This window comes from Phocoena phocoena, chromosome 15 (genome assembly GCF_963924675.1).
Source record: "Phocoena phocoena chromosome 15, mPhoPho1.1, whole genome shotgun sequence".
Taxonomy (NCBI): domain Eukaryota; kingdom Metazoa; phylum Chordata; class Mammalia; order Artiodactyla; family Phocoenidae; genus Phocoena; species Phocoena phocoena.
In genome coordinates this window covers 5,922,474-5,943,755 of record NC_089233.1, presented here as the reverse complement: position 1 = coordinate 5,943,755, position 21,282 = coordinate 5,922,474, and the positions used below count along the sequence as shown (strand labels likewise).

General features: G+C 49.1%; 1 protein-coding gene across 1 annotated transcript in view; it reads right to left on the bottom strand.

The window, feature by feature from the left end:
• Positions 1–16,116, bottom strand: part of LOC136134470 (myosin-16) — a 52,837-nt gene extending 36,721 nt beyond the window's left edge. Inside the window, exons 1-13 of the mRNA XM_065892055.1 lie at positions 15,907–16,116; positions 13,367–13,510; positions 10,609–10,765; positions 9,981–10,008; positions 9,547–9,643; positions 8,606–8,698; positions 7,614–7,677; positions 7,145–7,243; positions 5,935–6,038; positions 4,992–5,130; positions 3,853–4,121; positions 2,101–2,271; positions 358–537 (exon numbers count right to left, since the gene is read on the bottom strand). Coding sequence (XP_065748127.1) covers positions 358–537; positions 2,101–2,271; positions 3,853–4,121; positions 4,992–5,130; positions 5,935–6,038; positions 7,145–7,243; positions 7,614–7,677; positions 8,606–8,698; positions 9,547–9,643; positions 9,981–10,008; positions 10,609–10,765; positions 13,367–13,510; positions 15,907–16,116 — 1,755 coding nt within the window. The remainder of the gene's footprint in view (positions 1–357; positions 538–2,100; positions 2,272–3,852; positions 4,122–4,991; positions 5,131–5,934; positions 6,039–7,144; positions 7,244–7,613; positions 7,678–8,605; positions 8,699–9,546; positions 9,644–9,980; positions 10,009–10,608; positions 10,766–13,366; positions 13,511–15,906) is intronic.
• Positions 16,117–21,282: the final 5,166 nt, after the last annotated feature.

Genomic DNA, 21,282 nt, shown 5'->3' with positions numbered 1-21,282 from the left:
AGCACGGAGTCCTAACCACTGGACCGCCAGGGAATTCCCTGCAAACATCGCCATTTCTGACCAAGATCGAAGTTCAGCCGTCAAACGAAGGGCCATAGACAATGGCATGGCCCTGGCGGGTCTGAGGGCATGAACTGCTGGGCATCCTTGGCTAGATTGCTTTGGAACTCCCAGAGGGAGAAGTGAGGAGGAAGTACAAGCCAGAGGTCTTTTCGATCAACTGATCACCCTGTTCGATGGTGGCTGCGTTAGGGGGAGGGAGGAGGCCTCAGCGAGGGTGCGGCAGGACAGACCTACATTTGTGGAAGCTGGAGGCACCAGGCAGGTGGACACAGAGGGTGCCAAGGAGGTACTCACAGTGCCTGCATAGTGGACAAGCTCGAAGTGGGCCTCGGGCCCCTTGCCCTTGCTCCCCTTGGGCTTGAGGAAGTTGCTGGACTTGCCCAGGTGGTTGTCGTACAGGGCTGCCTTGAATGTGGCGTCGGTGGCCTTGGGGAAGACACACTGTTCCTCCAAGATGGAGAAGATGCCCATGGGCTAGAAGGGAAGAGGAGTGGATGGCATTGGAGGGGGCCAATGGGGTGACTCTGGTGCTGGCCTGTGGCTGGTGGGAGGGGTGCCCCAGACCCCACGTGGCCGGCCAGGACGCAGAACTCTGGGCAGTGACCTCTGGGAATGGTCTAGTCTTCCATGGCCTTAGAATGCCACGACCTTTTAGACTTGAAAGAGGCTAGAATTCATCAGGTCCAAGAGAAGGGAAGACTGACGTCAATGAGGGGGCTACATAGCTCCCCAAATGCTAATCCCACCCAAACAGTGGTGCCAGGCAGGCTTGGCTCTCAGAAAAATGGTGACATCATCAATGACACCTGTTTTCTCTTCTAAAGCAGACTCCTGGAAGAAAGCAACGCTTGATCCCAAAGCTCCAGCATGAGGGCATTTCAGGCTCTGTGACAGCTGGACAGGCAGGTATTTGTAGGTATTGCAGGACAGGCAGTCCACTGCCTGTTTTGGCGACTTTTCCAGGGAGATAAGCCTGGCCCCTATTGAAGACCCCTGGCTGCCTGGATGATAGCTTCTCTATGACGGGCCTGAGGGTGAACCTCGGAGACAAGGTATGTTCTTTCTTTATTTTTTAACTTTTTACTTTGAAATAATTTCAGACTTGCAAAAATGGTGCAAAGCATTCCTGTATATCCTTCATCCACCTTCTCCAAATGTTACCATAACCTCTGTACATAATGATGAAAACTACGAAATCAAACTAAGAAATCAAAGTCTGTTCGGACTTTGTTCAAATTTTGTCATCTGTCTTGTTAATGTCCTTTTTCTATCCCTTTTCTGCATTTAATCAAACAGTATACATTATTTTTTCTTTTCTTTTAAATTTTTTTAAAAGATTTATTTCATTGAAGTGTAGTTGATTTACAATTTTGTGTTGATTTCTGCTGTCCAGCAAAGTGATTCAGTTATACGTATATATATATATATATATATATATATATATATATATATATATATATATATATATATACATACATTCTTTTTCATATTCTTTTCCATTATGGTTTATCACAAGATATTGAAGATAGTTCTCTGTGTTATACAGTAGGACCTTGTTGTTTATCCATTATATATATAATAATTTGCATTTGCTAATCCTATATATTCCTGAATGAGGCCATTTTTTAAAACATTCCCTATGGTGTGATTACAGGGGAGGCTATTAGATGGCCTTGGTTAAAACCCAACTCTGCCACTCATAGGATGGATGACCTTGGATAGGTGACTTCCTTTTTCTGTGCCTCAATGTGAAATGTTTATAATAAATTCTGTGAAATGGTTATAATAAATTCCTCCCTACCGTTGGTAGCTTGTGATGATCCAATGAGTGAAGGCATAAAACAGCCGAACTAACAGTGGCCATTGCAGTGACTGTTGTACCCATTTTGCAGAGAGGAAGCTTGAGGTCAGATAAACTGAGGTCATCTGCCATGTTGCTGACTCCCCCGAAACCACAGGCCCCAGTGAAATCCCTTCCTGAGATGTGCCCCAGAGTCCCGATCTTGCTCCAAGCCCCTCCTTTGAGAAGCGTGGTACCTTTTCCAGGAGGTCGATGCAGGCCTGCAGGTCAAGGCCAAAGTCGATGAAGACCCAGTCGATGCCCTCCTTCTTATACTCCTCCTGCTCCAGCACGAACATGTGGTGGTTGAAGAACTGCTGCAACTTCTCGTTGGTGAAATTAATGCACAGCTGTTCGAAGCTGTTGAACTGTGGCAGGAAGACAGAAAGAGGCGCATTAGCCCGGATGCAGACACAGTCTCTCCCCGGATTGAGAGCTGGTCCACAAGCAGAGCTAAAGCTTGCTGAGGGCCGACCAGTGTCTGGCATTTCCCCGGATGCACCCACCACCCGGTCAGTGCTCCCATCGGCCCTGCAAGAAGCCCTTCTCAGCTACCCTCCCCTGCAAAGGCACAGAGCCCGGGCCACCCACTGCTGCTGCCAGCACCCAAAACTCAGACTCTGGCCCCATGTGGTTAATGAACATCATTTTATTTCTAGAGATGGATCATTTGAGATGCTTTATGGGTTTGACCTCCTGTGTGCCTTTAGACAGTTCTCTCTCTCTCTGGTTTTTCTCATCCTCATCTGGAGGATGAAGCTGTTTGAGGGGTTTATAATCCTTTTTATTTTTTTTAAACCAGAGGCTGCTTTCTCTGAATGAAACCCCCTGCTGAAGCCTCATATGAAAAACAGGTCAAAGGAGAGGTGCCATTGTCATCACAGAGCAACCTGCATGGAGCAAGTACGTGTGTCAGACCCTGACTAAGCTGCATCTGCTCAAAACCCTTACAAGACAAGAATGATGAGTGTCCTCATCAAAGATGGGGACACAGAGGCACACAGCTTGGAAGTGGAGGAGCTGGGATTCCAGCCCCATTTGTCTATTGCACCTGCCCTGCTGTTGACACAGGTGTCCTCCTCACTCCCTGGCCTCACCCTGCTGGCCATCAGCGGCTGCCCAGAAGTCCAGGCGGCGTGGTTTGGAAACTCTCTCTAAGGTTCTTTCCACCTATGGAATTAAATGATTCTACTGTAGACAGCAGCCACATTAGCCTTTTAGAGCCTGAGAGAAATTGGGCTAAACTATTTTTTTTTAACCCATCTGTGGCTAGTAGAAATCTTAGAATAATAGGACAGTGGAGCTGAAAAGGACCTTAGAGGTCATCTCTTCCAGCCTGCTCATTTTAGAGTTGAGACAACTGAGGCTCAGAGAGGGATCACCACTGTCCGAAGGCCACACAGCTAGTTGGTGGCCAACCCGAGTCCAGAACTAGGTCTCCCGACTCCTAATCATGCTGCCTCCAATTACAAAGGTAAAATCTTCCTGACCCACGGCACTCGTCTTATGATGAGACCTGAGCCTCATTTTTGTGGGCAAGAGGTGGGAGCCACCAGTAGTGTGCTCTCCCTCTCAAAAAAAAAAGCCTGATTTGTAGTGTTGGCTGATCTCCATGGTGTAAATACACCTCGGACCTGTGTCAACAGGATGGCAACTGGTCACAGAGTTCTTGAAAATTCACCAGTCAGTTCTGGTGAGCCAGTACAGGCTGGATCCAGCCAGCACGGCGCTCATTCTATCTGTTATGTTCTCCCCGTTCTTTGTGACTTGGCACCGTACAAATGAAGATGGAACTTTCCGGAGGCCAGAAGCCAGAAGCCAAAGAGCCAGGAGCAGACTGAGATCGGCCGGCCTCAGGTCCAAGGAAACAAGAGAACCTTGGTGAAAAGTCACTTATCAAAGGAGGGTGGCCACCCCAAAGCAGAGACGGAATGCGAGGCCAGACACACCTCAAAGATCTCGAATCCGGCAATGTCCAGCACCCCGATGAAGAACTGCCTTTGCATCTTGGTGTCCAAGGTCTTGTTGATCCTGACCACCAGCCACTTGAACATCTTGTCATAGATGGCCTTGCCCAGGGCCCCGATGGAGTTCTGGCACTGTTCCATGTTCTGGCCCTTCTGCACAAACTCGTTGCCTACTTTGACCCGGGGCCTGGTGATGCCCTTCTGGAGCTCCCCAGAATTGAGACCCATGAGATGGGCGACTTTGTCGGCCACTGAGTAGGGATGGAAGGAGCAGGTGAGTGAAAGAAAGATGGTGCCCTGCCCCAGAGAACCCCAGCACTGTATCGTGTTTAGAGAAGGGGTTGGGGGAGGGGGAGGAGACCCCCATGTTGCCAACAAGAAAACAGAGGTCTGAAGCTGTGCCATAGATATACCGTGGAATACTATGCAGCCATAAAAAGAACAAAATTTTGGCATCTGCAGCAACGTGGCTGGACTTGGTGATCATTATGGTAGGTACAATAAGTCAGACAGATAAGGACACGTACTGTGTGATATCACTTACATGTGGAATCTAAAAAATACAACAAACTAGTGAATATCACCAAAAAGAAGCAGACTCACAGATATAGAGAACAAACTGATGGCTACCAGTGGGGAGAGGGAAGCAGGGGAGGGGAAATATAGGGGTAGGGGAGTAAGAGGTACAAACTATTAGGTATAAAATAAGCTACCAGGGTATATTGTACAACACAGGGAGTGTAGCCAATATTTTATAATAACTATAAATGGAGGATAACCTGTCAAAATTGTGAATCACTATATTGTACACCTGTCACTTATAGAATATTATACATCAACTATACATCAATTAAAGCAATTTAAGAATGAGGGAAGAAAAAAGAAAACAGAGGTCTGATACGGTTTCCACACTTGCTCGAGGTGAAGGGGCAAAGAAATATAGAAGCCAAAATTATGTCTCCGACTCTGTCATGCCTTCCCAAGGATCTTGATGTCTGGATATCGAAGGAACATTCTCGGTTTACAGCGTGTCTCTGAAATGTGCAGGAAGCCCTAGAGAGCCCCGAGCCCCTACCCCCACCGGCTGCTTCCTCCCTGCATGGCCCCCGCCCCACACCTACCCTCCGTGGTGTCCACTTCAGCCTGCTCCTCTCTGGGCTTCTGCTTGAACTTCATGTTGCCAAAGTGCATGATGCCCCCAGTCAGCTTATACACGCCGATCTTCTCCTCGGAGCTGAAGCCCAGCACGTCAAAGGCTACCTGCAAGGCCACAGGGAGAAGAAAGCCAAGAAACTCCTGGCTCCCTGTTCCACAGAGTGGAGGCCACCATGGGGTGGCACCTATGGGCTGCTGCGGCACGCTGTGGACTCTGGAGGTCAGACACACCCTGACCAGAGAGAGAGAGGACTGTTTTCCTCCAAGGAGTCCAGACCAGATGCTCCATGAGATCGTCGTTGTATTTATTTAACCTCTCTGGCCTCAGTTTAGTCTTCTGCAAAATGGGTGGTGGTAGGTGATCATTAGGATAAACCAAAGTGATGTGTAAATGTTTAGTCCTGTGCTTGACACATAATAATAACCAGGAAGTAGTGTTATTCTTCCCATAATTATTACTGTTTAGGCTCCTAGCTAGGTACCAGGAGAAGGGGAAGGCAAAGGTGCATCAGGAATCAATTCGGCTGTCAGGGAGGAGAGAGTACACAATATTCCTAACAGAATTCTCAGGTGCTCCATGTCACAAAGGAGAGAGAGGGTGCCGTGGGAACTGGTGGGACTAGAGGGTCACATCTAGCTGGGCTGGGGAGGAGGAAAAGTCACTTGGAGTAGTTGGCCCCCTTAAGTCCCTATCGCATTCCAGTTCAACTCTGCAAAGAGAAGCTGCTTGCTACGACAGCCTTGGGAAAAATGCCAGCTGCAAACCCCAGAAATCTCCATGGGAGAATCCAGGCTGCTGCCTGGTGGCTCTGAGTGTCCCCCCCGATCCCCGACCCACCCAGTACTGGTGGCAGTGCCTGCAGGGCCCCAAAGTTTCCCTGTCTTTCCCCAGCCACGCTGAGTACTCACGTCTGTGACCTGCAGCTCCTCCCCGTCGTCCATGTTATCCACGGTGGTGACACCCTGGCTCACCCAGAAGTACTCCTTAGGGTTGGGGACCAGCAGCAGACTCTCTGCCAAGAGCAGGAAAGCAGGTTAGCAGCTTGGTGACACGTGGTTTTCTTCTTCTTCATTTTTAACCCATATCTCTACATGCCTCCCGTGTGCCAGGCATGGTGGTGTCATCATGGGGGTTACAGGGCTGAATACGACATGGTCCCTGCCCTCTGGGATCACCCAGAGTCAGGAGGGACTTGAACAGGGCATATGAAGAACTTTAGAGTGGCAAGAGGGTCTCTGGAACTTCGTTGTGCCCTTTGTCACTTGGCCCAGTACCTGGCACCTAGTAGGCAGCCAGTAGATATTTTTGGAATAAACGAGTGCATATCTTTCTCCTTTCTCTGTCCTGTAAAGAGCAGGTCGCACTCAAAGGCAGAAGTTAACAGGACAATTGCAGCAGGCAATAATAATCACTTGCATATAATATGCATGGGATGTTGTCACTTTTACAAAGAAATATGCTCACTTCTATTTTTCTTCAAATACGTGCCCCTCTTGGTCTATGTTTGTTTTTTCACTCTTGGCAGAGACATGGATGCAAGAAATGGGTGGGGGATGATACTCAATGCCTTAGTCTCTGGCTAGGTTAGGAGGTGTGTATGTGGAAGATTGAGTCTTCATCCCTCTCTGGACCTTAGATCCTGAGCAGGTCTGCCAGGGACAGTTGAGCAGGTTGTTGCTTGCACAAGGGCATCAAGCTGAGGGGGTGAGTGCAGTGTGCTTGCCAAGCTGTGTACTCAGTGGGCTACGTCCACTCAGAGGGGAGCCTGTTACATGCAGTCGTCCTGGGCTGACATCTCCGCTGCTGTCCGAGCAAGACGTGGGGGGTCTAAAGCCCTATATCCCAGGTCCATGTCTCAGCCATGAGTTGCAGGCATCTCAAGGCCCCATCTGTGAAATGGGCCAACAATAGTGTGAAGCCTCATAGTCTGTTGTGAAGATGGATGTGAGTAGAACTTTGAGAAACTTCCCAAAACCCCTTCACATAACTCTAAACTAAAGGGATTCATGTAGAACTGCAGGTATGACACCGAACCCTCCATACATGGGAATTCTTTCATTATTGAAAATAGAGGAAAAGCGAGTTAAGGGACAGTCAGACAGACATAAAGATCTTTACCGACAAGCTCAGGCTTCTTGTTAGAGAGAATCTGGTAGAAAATGTGGTAGCCCCTCTCAGCTGCTTGCTGTGAGATGACACGAGATTTCTCTAAGAGATCTGGAAAAGAATAAGACATGCCCATGAGTTCAGCCCATTCTCCTGGAGTTCAGGGCTCCATGAAAAGCAGGGCTCCCCTCCCCATAAATCCCAGTGCCATGGCCAGTCATGGGTCCACTCTTCTTCTGCCCCAGACCCACGGCCTGGGCGGGGGCCTGGCTCCTGATGGGGGGGAACTCGGGGCAGGGCCGGCCTCCTGGGTGTGGCAGGCTGTGTTCAGAAGGACCCCACACTTGAGTCCCTCTGCTGCTGTTTTGAAACTCTTAACACTTTTTGAACAAGGAGCCCCGCGCTTTCATTGTGTGCTGTACCCCACGCATTGTGTAGCTGGTCCCAGCCCCAAGAACCCTCCAAAAGCAGCCTGACTCACAGCTCTCGATGTCAGCTCCGGCCAGCTTGCCTGTAGTTCCGAAGTGGATCCGGATGAACTTTCCCTGAGCAGGGAGGAGAGGGGAGGGTCGTGAGGGAGCTCTAGACCAACCTGCGACCCGGGTTTGGCTGCTCCGCCCCCCGAATTCTAAGGGCACTGCAGGAAGGTAACTGGGCCAGAGGCGGCTGTATGTGGAGTTGTGGGTTTCCCAATCGGATGGGCAGCGAAGGAGGGTGTTGGAGCTAAATCTAGGGTCTGGGGGTAGCCTGCGGCTTTGGGACCTTGTGGGGCAGACGAGTGCCCCACAGGAGGGGTTCGGCTTTGAGGTAGGAGTGGTGGGAATTTGACCAGCCACATATAGGGGGCGCTGTACCACGTCTCCTTATGGAGAGACACCACATCCCTCTCCCTGACCTTTGGCAGAACCAAGGACAAACTCTCCTGGAAATAGGACTCTCTGTATCTCCATCACCTTTTGCCCTCACCTCTACTCACCTGCCCCCACCTCCTCCTTGCCCAGCCCTGTTTCCCCAGGCAGTGAGAGGCCACAGCCAGAGATGGGGGTTCAGCAGGGAAAGGCGGGGCACTACAGAGCTCCTTCTATGACCCCAGCTCCCACCAGACCAGCTTCAGAATCCACCAGGGCCCCGGGGACAGCGCCTCTCCTACATCCCACTAGCCATGGTCCCCCTGGTCGGGGGCAGGACGTTGTCAGCTTCCAGCCATTGCAAATCTCTGGCTCTCCTGTTTTAATTTCTCAGCCCCTCCATCACTGTGTACCCACATCTCTGCATTCAAGCGCCTGGATTTCAATACTGAACTGGACTCTAGTTGATATAGACCCTGACGGATAAAAATCTCTGGGAAGGAGATGCCATGACTTGACTCATCCCATTGGTAAGTTTCAATCAGCCCTGATTTCCTTCCTTGGAATGGGGTGATAATGCCTGTCCTGCCACCCCCAGGGCCACCACTGCCGCTGTCACACTTACGAAACGGGAGGAGTTGTTGTTTCTGGTGGTCTTGGCGTTCCCGAATGCCTCCAGCACAGGGTTTGCCTGGATGATTTGATCCTCCAGGGACCCCTGACCCAGAGAGAAACACAAGGTGGGGTGGCCTTTCGGCTGCTGCCTGGGGACCCAGGGCTTTCACATGACAGTGGTGTATGTGCCAGGAACCCAGGAGGGGCACAGCCTTGGGGAGGCAGGGAGAGCGGGACTAGAGGGGACCTGGGAGGAGGGCCACCGCCTAAGTAAGGACTGTCCCCCTGCAGACCCTGACATTGGAGGGCCCCTTCCAGATGAGAGGCTTTGACTCTTAGCTACTATTTCTTCCTTTTGCTCTTGGTGGAGAGATTCCTATGTGAACCTGAAAACCCTTCCTTGGGCATCCCTGGTCTTCCACCGAAGTCTTCCTTTCCTCTTTGTCAGCTTTTTTTTTGCGGTACGAGGGCCTCTCCCGTTGTGGAGCACAGGCTCTGGACCTGCAGGCTCAGCGGCCGTGGTTCACGGGCCCAGCCGCTCCGCGGCATGTGGGATCCTCCAGGACTGGGGCACAAACCCGTGTCCCCTGCATCGGCAGGCGGACTCGCAACCACTGCGCCACCAGGGAAGCCCCTTTTGTCAGCTTTTTACAGCTGCTGCTGGCCCAGCTAGTGCTCCCTGCACTCTGGGGCTGCCAGGGCCTGCAGAAGCAGCTTAACCAGGAGCTGGCATTCCCCTTTCTACCCCGCTAAGCACAAGGGGCTCTAGCATTGGCACTTCTGGGAGCAGACGTGGCCTGGGGTATCAGAGTCCATCCAGTGGGTCAGATCTGGGACTGCAGCCACCTTCTCCCTATGGGTCCCCACCCAAGTCGCTTCCCTCTAAGCCTTCGTCTCCTCATCTGTAAAGCGGCCCTAACCCAGAGAGCAGCTGTGCCCAGTCGGCCCTACCTTCCCATCCGAGGACTGTTTGCCAGTTCCTCCGATGTTGGCAAAGTACTGGATGACCTTCTTCGTGTTCTCAGTCTTGCCTGCACCAGATTCTCCACTGCAGGTGGAAAACGAGAGCAGACGAGTGAAGGACAAAGAGGAGATTGCCCGCAGAGAAGCAACACGATGAAAGGTACGGGCTGGGCATCATCACATCTCACCCATCAGGGACAGACAGGGTAGGGCAGAAGGGGACTTGGGGACATGGAGGCCCCCACCCCCCCACACTCGGTTTAGCAGATGCAGCCTTAGTCGTCCCCGCTAAGCCCACTCGCTCTCTGCCTGCAGATTTCCATACAAAGTCCCGCCAATTAATTCTAAGAAGGCTTACTGACATGTGTAAGACACAAACCTAATTATTTGTCTATAGACTGAGAGGCAGGAGGGACACTTACGTGATTAGCATAGACTGATTTTCACGCTCTGTAGGGAGGGAACCGTCAACAGGACGATGTCATTAGAAAACACTTAGAAACTCGGCATTTGGCATCACCCTAACCACACCATCTGCATCTCCCTGCATCCCACCCGGCTTGAAGAATGGCTGCAGTGGCCCACAGACACCGAAGACCTAGGATCCCATGGGGTCTGAGGCTACACGCCTGCCTCTGCAGCCCACATCCTTGCAGAACGGGCCAAAAATTTACCAACCACTCTTTCTATAAGCACCGTCCCATGAAGCTGCCTAGTCGTAAGCAACATAAAGAGAAATAGTAATAAAAATCACATTGTACTGTATGGTGAAGATTGCACAGGGAATGGTTAAGGGTTGACTTGAGTTCTGGACATTATTTAGCTTGGCATCCCATGTTTTTGTGATGCTTAGATGAGATGGGGTGTGAGGTAGGGCAGATACTTAGCAAGTGCATTCACCGAGCAATATTTAAAAAAATCTTCAACGGGTGATGAGGGGGTCAGGGTTGGGATTGGGTAGCACATGGGTCTAATACACCTGGAGCCCCAATGGCAAAGGGACTTTTCTTGCCCTGCCATGACAGCCCCAGCGGACCCCATTGCACGCACCCATGAGCATGTCGTGGTAGGCGACGTCTGAAATGGAGAAGAGGTGGGGCGGCATCTCTGTACGCTTCTTGCCTCTGTACATGTTGGCCACGCGGGCCCCATAGATGGGCAGCCACCGGTAGGGGTTGACTGTCACGCAGAACAAGCCTGAGTAGGTCTGGCGGGAGAGAAGGAAGATGGTTAGCTGGCCCTCCCTCCTGATGCCCTCTTCCCTCCGTATCCTGGCCCATCACAGAGCATCCTGGCTGGATCATCCTGTCAACCTAGAGAAGTACAGTGATGTTCTCTCTGGGGGCAAAATCTATGTCTGAGTCTTTATTCAGTCAACAAAACCAGCCTTCTCTTTAATATATACCTCTTTCATTTTCTTTTGGCTTAATTATCTGAATCCATAACATAGTCATTTGTATGGATAAATAACGCAGCAAAAAGTCCCCCAGCTGCTCAGTGACCGCCCCCTCCTCCCACAGGGAAGCTTTGTGTTGGTTTCTAATACCCCTTTCCACGGTTTTTGATGCACATATACAAACAAATCCAGAGACACGTTCGTATCCCCTCACCTTGTTTTTAAAACAAGCAATAGTATTCTATGATACTGATTTATTTTTATTTTTTTAATTAAAAAGTTTTTTGAAGTATAGTTAATTTACAATGTTGTGTTAATTTCTGCTGTACAGCAAAGTGATCCATTATACATATATATCTATTCTTTTTCATATTCTTTTCCATTATGGTTTACCACAGGATATTGAATACAGTTCCCTGTGCTATACAGTAGGACCTTGTTGTTTATCCATCCTATGTATATTAATTTGCATCTGCTCATCCCAAACTCCCAATCCTTCCCTCCCCTCCCCCTCTCCCCCTTGGCAACCACAAGTCTGTTCTGTTTGTGAATCTGTTTCTGTTCCATAGGTATGTTCATTTGTGTCGTATTTTAGGTTCCACATATAAGTGATATATGATACTGTTTTATATCTTGCTTTTTCCACTTACTATATGGGGGAGATTTTCCATGAGAGTTCATGGAGTCCTCACTATGTGGACACAATCCAACTGGTGGACAACTGGGTTTGATCTACTCTTAAGAAGAGACACCACCTTCTCTTTTCACCCCATGGCAATTTTTAAAGGAAATTATCCCAGTTTTTAAAAATCAGAGAAACCAATGAGGTAGTGAAAGAAATTATTTGAGGGCAGGAAATGGCCAAATCCATGGGTCCCAAACTTCTCCTGCTGGACACTCACATCGACCTCTGGTGCCCCCTCTTTTCACGTAAACTTTAAAACTTTCCATTTTGGTCCAAGTGGGGATACCCGCCCCCAGTTTCTCCTTAGCAGAGCTGCAATATATTGCGTTTTTAAAGGGAACCTTATTAAATAGAAAGTGATCCAAAGAAAGGGGAGCAAAGAGAAGAAGAAGAGAACCCACGTAAAGACTTGAGAGGACCATGCACTGTGTCTTATCCTGGGACCCAGGCACTGAGTCACTCTTTCCCTCCAGCCCTGTCTGCAGGGTGGGGTGGGGCAGATAGTGGACCAGAAGCTAGTTCTGTCCCTGTTTGGGTCAGAATGTAAAAGAGAGGTCCCCCGCCACCCTTGCAGGAGGGACACGAGAGGGCAGCAGTCGGGACCTTGGAGCTGTCCTGCCTGCCCCAGTTTTTCAATCAGTGGTTCAACTGAGGCGTTTGGATTTGAGAGGAGACTCCTGCCCTGGTCCCTCAGGCCACACTCCACAGAGCCTGCAGCCCCTTAGCCCAAAGACATGATGTGGCCACCCACAGGAGCAAGGGCTCAGCTGCATGGGGGCCCTGAGTAAGCACCAGCCCTGAGCTTGGCCATTGAGCCCGCACGGACATTCTCAGCCAAAGCTCCAGGCTCAGCCAGGGGCAGATGTGGCTCTTCCCAGGCTGAGGCTCAGGGACGCCCCACTGGCCTCCAGGGCTCCAGTGCAGTCCTCCAGCACTGCATGGGGCTATGGTGCTGCTGAGGGTCTGAATCTGGAACTAAAGTAGTATTGAGGAGGATAAGGCGGGGAAGCATGGGGCAGTCCTCTTGGCTGTCACCAAAGCCCAGAAGAGGAAATCCCCAGCGGCCTCTAACCTTGAAGTCAGGCTCCAGCTCACCTAGTCCTACCGGATAGCCTCTTTCCTTTTTAGTAAAGACATCTAGAGAGGCAAACACCAAAACTTCCTCATATCCCATTTTAAGTTTAGCCACCAGCACCTTCGGGAAGTCTTAGGATTTCCAAGATGGTCAGGGAGACTGATGGTAACCCGCTTTGCTTATCCTAGCACAGGGCTCAGTGTTCGTTGAATGAATGAATGGTTGGATGGAATTGGCTAGAAGGAAAGGAGAAAGGAGGGATGGAGGAAGGAAGGAAAGGGGAGATGAGTGGATGGACGAAGGGTGGAGGGACAGACAGGGAAGGACCTCTACTGAGGCCACATGAAGTCACTAGGGGGAAAATGATGTTTTGATTGGAGAGTTTGCAGGGGTGGGGTCAGGAGGAAGACTTCTGGATGACAGCCTCAGCAAAAGGTGTGTCAGCTGCCCATGGGGATCGTACCATCACTGAGATGCCAAAGCCTTGGGGTGGGAATTCTAACACGTCAAAAGCGTGGTCCCTCTGCCCTCATCCCAGACATAATGTGTATGGGTTGCTGGGGAGGGTAGAGTAGCTGCCCCCTCTCCATCAGGAGAGGGGCAGAAGATCTGCAGCCTCCCCTTCCTCCCCACGTCCAGCCCTGGCACTCACATAGATCCTCATGCTGACATAGCGTTGACGTAGGTTGTCCAGGACGCTGGCCTCATTCAGGAAGGTCATGTTGGCCATGTCGCTGACTTGGTAGAATTTGGGTGGGTTCATCTGCTGGATATCATCCTTCTTCATGGTGAGCGTCTGGGGGGGTCAAGACAGCAGCACATGCATTAAGACATAGTACTGTCACAGCCACAGTGGCATCGGGCACAGGGTACTACCCACTCTCTGGTGTCCTGCAAAAAGCTGGAATCAGTGAGTCCACCTGCTGGTCCAGCTGTGTCTCATTGACTTGGGATGGGGAGGAACTTCCAAGGCCATATGAGCCCTAACTGCCTCCCCTCTGAAGTAGGGATGACAGTGGCTTCCTTGGCTGGTTGCTGGGAGGACTATATGAACTTAAGTGGCATCAAGTAAAAAGACCTTGAAGTTCCTCCCCTACATTCAGAGCACCTCCAACCTGTGTTTCTCTTCCAGCCAAGTCCATTCTGGTAGCTGATCAGAACTTGCTCACTGATCCCAGGGACCCTTTGCAGAGATATGACTCTTGGCTCTCTGCCTTGAGAATTAGTAGTGGTTTCTAAATAGCAGTGAACTTTCCCATTAAAAATAAAAAGACATTCCCCTGCTCCCACCAAACCACCTTGAAGTATAAAATTGAAAGCAAGCAAGCAAGCAAACAAGAACAAACAAACAAACAAAAAAGACAACAATGATGAGCAGTAGATGTTTTAAGGTGAAAATAATACAGCATTAAGAGTCTGGAGCTCCTGTGCACAGGCAGGCAAATCCCATCCCCGCTCTGCACCCCAATTTTTCCTCTGTAAATGAAAACTCATGCCAGCTCTTAAATGGCAGTGTCTGGGTCCGAAGCTCAAGACATGTGATCCAGAAAACAAATATCTTTCAGCTGCCTGAAGCCTGAGATGTGAGACTTAAACACCTACTGGGATTTCTGGGACTTTAAATAATTTATGAGTCCAACAGGCAGATAATTTGAAATCTTGACAGTTCTGGAAAATCCACCCAGTAATGGTCACCACACCCCTAGTAAGTCAGGCTAGGTTTCATTCAGAGTCCATTTCTGGTAGTTGCTGATCTCTGGTCCTCGCCACAGGCAAACTCTTCTCTTACAGCCCCAGCAGAGAAATGGAAGCCTGTGCCTTTATTGCAGGAGCCAGACGAGCTGGTCTTTTCTGTCCCAAACCCGGCTGGATGGCCTGTCTACCGCAGATGCTCACAGAAGTTGTGTTGTCCTTAAATTGTACACAAACTGGGGCCTCTGGGGCTCCACTCTCATCATCCATCATTCCTGGCAACACTGCAGTGCCCTGCCTTTCTGAAAAGGATGTTTCTCCTGAGAGTTAAGCTTGACTTCCATGTTCAAACCCACTTTACCACAGCTATAGCCTCATCTTTCTGTGGCCACTCCCCTCAAAGGGAGGGGAGGCACACAGTAAAGCTTAGACGTTGCAAGTTCTGATCATGGAATGTCTCTGTTCTTTTATTTGTGAAATTAACCAAGGATTGACTTCACACTCCCCGGATGCAGGCCAACCATGGAAGATGAGGTGGTGCAGTAGAGGGGTCATGGGTACTGGAGCCACGTACAGCAAGCTTTGAATCTGAGTTCATCAATTTCTGTCTTTGTGACTGTAGGCAAATTACCTAAAATCTCTTTGATCCTCTGCAAAATAGGACCCATACATCCTACTATATCAAGTTATTGAAAGCATTAAGCAAAAGGTCTAGCGCCTCCCCAGGAGTCTGCCCCAGGGGAGGGGTTTCATGAACCAAAATTTCTATCCACTCTCTCAAGTCACGCCTTGTAGCTGAACACTGTGGACCAGCAGAGAGTGGTGTGCTAGTAAACCAGCTGCATGGGAAAAAAAAGAAAAAATCCCTGATTTGTACCATTTGTCAATTCCACCATGGCTGACATCAGGCCGCCAAAGGTTTAACAACCAGTTGCAAAGCCCCCGAATGTTTAGTGTTAGATCCTTACAAGCCAGGGCAAGCCAGCCCCAGCACACCACCTCAATACAGCAAAGGGCTTGGTGCCACCATCTGTAGCTCATGACGCTGGAGAGCTCACTTAGGTTGGCCAGGGTGTCCCGGGGCCCTGTCTCGCATTCCTCATGCCATCACGGGCACATAGCGCCACTCCTGATGGGTGGGATGTTCCTTCTCATTCTTAGAAAATAGATTCCCCATGAAAGGGGAATTAAAGATAAGATAATTTGGGGCTTTAAAGATAAGTAACTCTCCTGATAATCTGTCTCACACATGCACTGTTTTAGAGCATACAAAGTACTTTCATGTCCTATCATGTTGGACTCTCTGTTGTAAGAGAGCCAAAGCTCAGAGAGGGAAAGTGTCCTGCTTAGGGCCCCACAGCTTGAGTGTCATTGAGTCTGAACTTGAACCCAGAACAGGGGACTCGGAGGCATCTGCTCTTTTTGCCACCTTGCCTCTTGAGCCCGGGTGTCCACCACTCCTAAAGCTCAATTTCATCCTGGGGATTATTCCCCTCCCACCTGGTTGGTGATCGTCTTCACGGTGACCTGGTCGCTCTGTTCGGACTGGATCTCCCCAGAAATGAAGCCCTCCTTCTCATCCTTGACCCAGCAAGACCTCTTGATGTCATAGGGCTTGTTCATGGCTTCCATTCTCTCCTTTTCGGAAGGTGTCAGGAAGGGCATTGGATCCACGTCATCCCCACATTCGCCTCTGGATGCACTGGGCATTGTGGCTTGGCTGAGGGAGGAGCGAGAAGGAACCACGGGCGGGAACCAGGACTTCCCTGGGTGCTGGAGGGGAAAGAGAGGATAGTTTGCCAAGACTGTTGTATGGCCTGGGGCAAATGCCTGGGAGAGACATGGGGCTGCTTCTCTCATGTCACTTTGAATGTCTTGCTGCTATTAGATCTTAGTAACCAAGAATAAGAAAGAAGCTGATAACTCCTCAGAGTTGTGTACCCCTAGCCACCACAAAACACTTCTGCATCTGTGGTCCCATATGCCCGTCACACTAAGGCTGTGAGGTAGGGATCAGGGAGTCCATTTTATGGAGGAGAAGACGAAGGCCAAGAGAGGTTAAAGCATGCACTTTTAACCATGAACTGGGACGAGAAAAGAATTACCACTTGGTTTTCATTTTCCCTTAAGGTCTGAGCAGAGGCCACAAGCCACCGTAGTACCAGCACTGCTGTGGCTTGTCCCCAACAGAAATCACAGCTATTCTCCTTTCATTGTAGCAGGCATCTCCAAATATGACTTACCCTCATCTCAACTTTGAAGTGATGGTCTTATGAGACCCTCGGTTAGAAGTTGTTATTTAAATCTACTAACAAAAAAGTACACTTTTAATTGCTATATCACAAACTGATTTTGTAATATTTTGATAACTGGATTTTAATACCATTGGCTTCCTTTGTGACCCTACGTAGTTTATTTTATGCATTTAAAAACTCCAATCTGAGCAGAGGTCCACAGGCTTTACCAGATGCTAAGCGAGTCCCTGGTGCAGAATAATTGCCCCCGGTTCAATGGTTACCTCTCTTAAGATGAGGCCAGCCTGGGGTCAAGGCTGGACCTCTTGGTTTCCAAATGCAGACAAACTAGGAAGGAGGGGGACTGGGGACTTTCAGTAGCAAAGAGAGAAGTCAGGGGCGTCGCAGTTTGTCTTGGGGGTGAAGAAACTTCTTGGAGGTTTGGGGAGGATGTGGTTCTGAGCCCCATTGTCAGCAGTGCTGTTCTCAAGCCAAGGGTACAGCCTCCACCTTTAAGTAACCCAGCTGGGGATGGAGCGTCTCACGACCTATACCTATACCTATACCTATACCAAGGTATCCTCTGGGGAGCTCCAGTGTTTCCTGCCAGGGGTCGTGGTGTTTCCAAAAGAGGCTGAGCCAGGACAGGCAAGCGATGGAGGCAAAGCCAGACACTTTCTCCTCTTCTCATCTCGCTGTGGGGTCCAGCTTAGAGTTCTGATTGGAGCCTGGGTTCCCCAACCCCAAAGCTGGTCCATTTTGCAGAAAATAAGAATGAGAGAAGGGGTATGGGTGGGGTGTGGGGAGGTAGGGGTTCTGTGCCTTCATGGGCCACTGACCTTTTTGTCCATCTGGTGATGTCTGTGGTCTCACTGGACAAAATTTTAAATTCAGGTAATAAACTGTATAAGATCACCAAGGAAACAAATGATATTGAAATGTAATTAACACAGTATTAAACATGCATGATACAGCACTAGGTGTGCTTCCTAACGGCAGGTCTAATAACCACTTTAGTTTTGAAGCAACCGTGAGAGTTAACAATCTTTTGACCTCTCTGCAACAATTGTAATATGATATGAAAATATCAGTGACTTCCGTTGCTGACAGTCACAGGTATTGCTAATACGACTGTGTTAAAAAGGGGAGGAAATGATACATTTTCAGTTAAGGGTAGTGAACATCACGATGCAATTGTTTTACCACTGGAGACCCCCCAGCCCAGGGTAGGAACCCTACCTGATCCCTCCTGGGTCCCGTCTCTGGGGAGCACGGGGCTGGGAGTCCTTCGTTTCTGCTGGTAGCTTTGGACAGTATTTGTCCAGCATCCAGGGGACCAGGCTCTCACTCAGCTCTGCCACAAGTCACCGTGGGCAGCTCAGTGGTTTCGTTGTCCCCCACCCCCTTTCTGGAAGATATGACTGTGCGACATAAACTTCCTCTTGCCATTTGTTGTCCCTGATGACACCAAAACATTGCCTTTTTGTGGTCTCATTTTTGTGGTTCTGTTTGACATAGATGGAAGTCACCAGGGACATGAGACCAAAATCCACATGAAAAGAAAATGTGAGTATCAGCAAGGTCAGATTTTTAAAAATGCATTAGGCTTGTCATTAAAACAGAACAACTGCTCCTGTCTCAACGCTGGTTCCTTTTAAATTGTCCTAGTGGGGGAGGAAGGGCCAGAAATTCTCCTTTGTTTATTCCAATTAGGCTGCTTGCTTTTTTTTTTTTTTTTTTAATGGTGGTTTTGCCGTGAACCACAGGCTAAGGTGTGATGGCTGTTGCCCTGGCCTGGTGGCCTGGGGCACAGACCCCTGGGACCAGGCACTGCCTGAGGGCTGTGCAGGCCACTGACACTAGGTCCCACCCCTCTCAGTGGCCACCAGCCTCCTGCTCAATTGTGACCCCACCTTCCAGGGCACCCTGTATCCAAACCACTCCTGCCCCCTACCCCCGCCCCCAGACAACTGCTTTTCCAGGCATCTTTGATAACCAAGACCCATTTTTCAAAATCATGAACCAGAAAACATAGAAAAAATTCAGCTTGTGGAATGCAAAAGCTAAAAGGGTCCTCAGTGGGGAGAGATGCATTACAGAGTGTGGGAAGGGGGTGGTGGGGATTGAACCCAGCGTGACTCTAGCATCCCTTCAATCCCCTGGGGGGAGGCGGGTGGTGCAGTGAAGTGGGGTTGATCTGGGTTCAAATCCCGTCTCTCCGTGGAACGAGGCAGCTCTCTCCTGCCCCGTAGATCCAGATCCCGTGGAGCATTGAATGATATGCCCACTCTGCAGCCCCTCAAGAAATGCCCGCCCCCTAGTCCGCTTTGCAAATCTCTCATCATTACATCTCTTTTCCTCTGGAGGCTTCTCCACGGCACCCCCTCCCCGTTTCCCATCTCCCCCAGCATCCTCTATGGTACCTACCTGAGACCACACTGGAAGAGACTGGGTGCCCAGCAGAGGCTGGCCATTCCCTTTTATACCTGCCCAACAGGTCTGAGCCAGCAAAACTTAAAAAAGAAAAGAACCTCCCAGGTCTCCAGTGGCTCAGCTGGCCTCACCTTCCAGGGCTTGACTGAACACTCCCGGGTCCCTTAGGGGGGATCAGTGAATGCCTTGATTCTAGGACATTTGCTTTCCTCCCATTGCCCTCGTGGGGAAACTGATGACCTCAGCTCAGGGATGCAGGCTGTGGGCAGAAATAGAACAGCTGGCTAATGAGTTTTCCTCTTAAAGCTGTAACTGCACCATGGAGGAGGCTGATGATCAAGGAGTAAGGCCCTGGGTGGGCTTATCCGAAGCCTTGGGCATGGATAAGCCTGGATAACAATTGGTTGATGACTTTGTCCCTTTCACAAACTCAGGACAGAAATACGAACTTGGACTTCCCTCCCTTGATGATGGCTGTGGGCCCCCTCCAGCCCACCATGGCACCTTGGTGTGGTGCCAGAGCCCATGGGGCACCTTGGTGTGGTGGCAGCTTTGAGTTCTAAAGCCTTACCTCTAATTTTTGCGTGGTTTTCCATGCATTTCATGGCCTTGAGCAAGTCCCTGTCCTCTCTGGGCTTGTCTTTCCCATCTATAAAATGGGATGGATGGATTCTAAGAGTCCTTTGTGCCCTTCTCAAGCTTGGAGATGGCCTCTGGGGGACTTTCTTCCTGGCATCTGCCATCACCCCATCTCCACCCCCAGGTCCCTAATTCACTATTTTTTTAATTGATAAAAAAGTAACATAAAATTAACCATTTTAAGTGAATAACTCAGTGGCATTTAGTATATTCACAATGTCATGTGACTGCCTACCACCTCTATCTAGTTCCAAAACATTTTCATCAGCTCAAAAGGAAACCTACAACCCATGAAACAGTTTCTCCCCCAGCCCTTGGCAATCACCAATCTGCTCTTTGTCTTTATAGTTTTACCTCTTCTAGGGGTTTCATATGAATAGAATCATAACAATATATGACCTTTTGTGCCTGACTTCTTTCATTTAGCATGGTTTCAAAGTTCATCCACATTGTAACATGTATCAGCACTTCATTCCTTTTGATGGCCAAATGATCGTCCTTTGTATGGATGGACCATAGTTTCTTTATCCATTCATCCATTGATGGACATTTGGGTTGTTCCCACCTTTTGACTATTGTGAATTGTGCTTCTGTGAACATATATGTGCATATATTTGTTTTCAATTCTTTTGGGTATTTACCTAGGAATGGAATTGCTGGGCCATTTGGTAATTCTCTGTTTAGTTCTTTGAGCAATCACCAAACTGTTTCCACAGCGGCTGAATCATTTCACATTCTCACCAGCAATTCACAAGTGTTCAAATTTCTCCATATCCTCACCAACACTTGTTATTTTCCTTTTTTAAAAAAACTATGGGTGGGGCTTCGCTGGTGGCACAGTGGTTGAGAGTCCGCCTGCCAATGCGGGGGACGTGGGTTCGTGCCCTGGTCCGGGTAGATCCCACTTGCCGCGGAGTGGCTGGCCCCGTGAGCCATGGCCGCTGAGCCTGTGCGTCCGGAGCCTGTGCTCCGCAATGGGAGAGGCCACAACAGTGAGAGGCCCGCATACCGCAAAAAAACAAACAAACAAACAAAAAACCTATGGGTGTCCTAGTGGGTGGGAAGTGGTATCTCATTATGGTTTTTATTTAGATTCCCCTGATGACTGATGATGTTGACCATCTTTTCATGTGCTTGTTGGTGATTTGCATATCTTTGGAAAAATGTCAAGTCCTTTGCCCATTTTTAAATTGGGTTGTTTGTCTTTCTGTTCTTGAGCTGTAAGAGTTCTTTATATATTTTACATACTGGGCCCTTATCAAATATGTGATTTGCAAATATTTTCTCCCATTCTGTGGGCTTTTTCAATTTCTTGCTAAGTCCTTTAATGCACAAAAGTTAATTATTTTTTTAGTTTTATTTTTTTAATTTATTTTTAAAATTTTATTGATGTATATTTGATTTACAATGTTGTGTTAATTTCTGCTGTCCAGCAAAGTGACTCAGTTATACATATATATATATATATATATATATTCTTTTTCATATTCTTTTCCATTATGGTTTATCACAGGTTATTGAATATAGTTCACTGTGCTATAGAATAGGACCTTGTTGTTTATCCATCCTG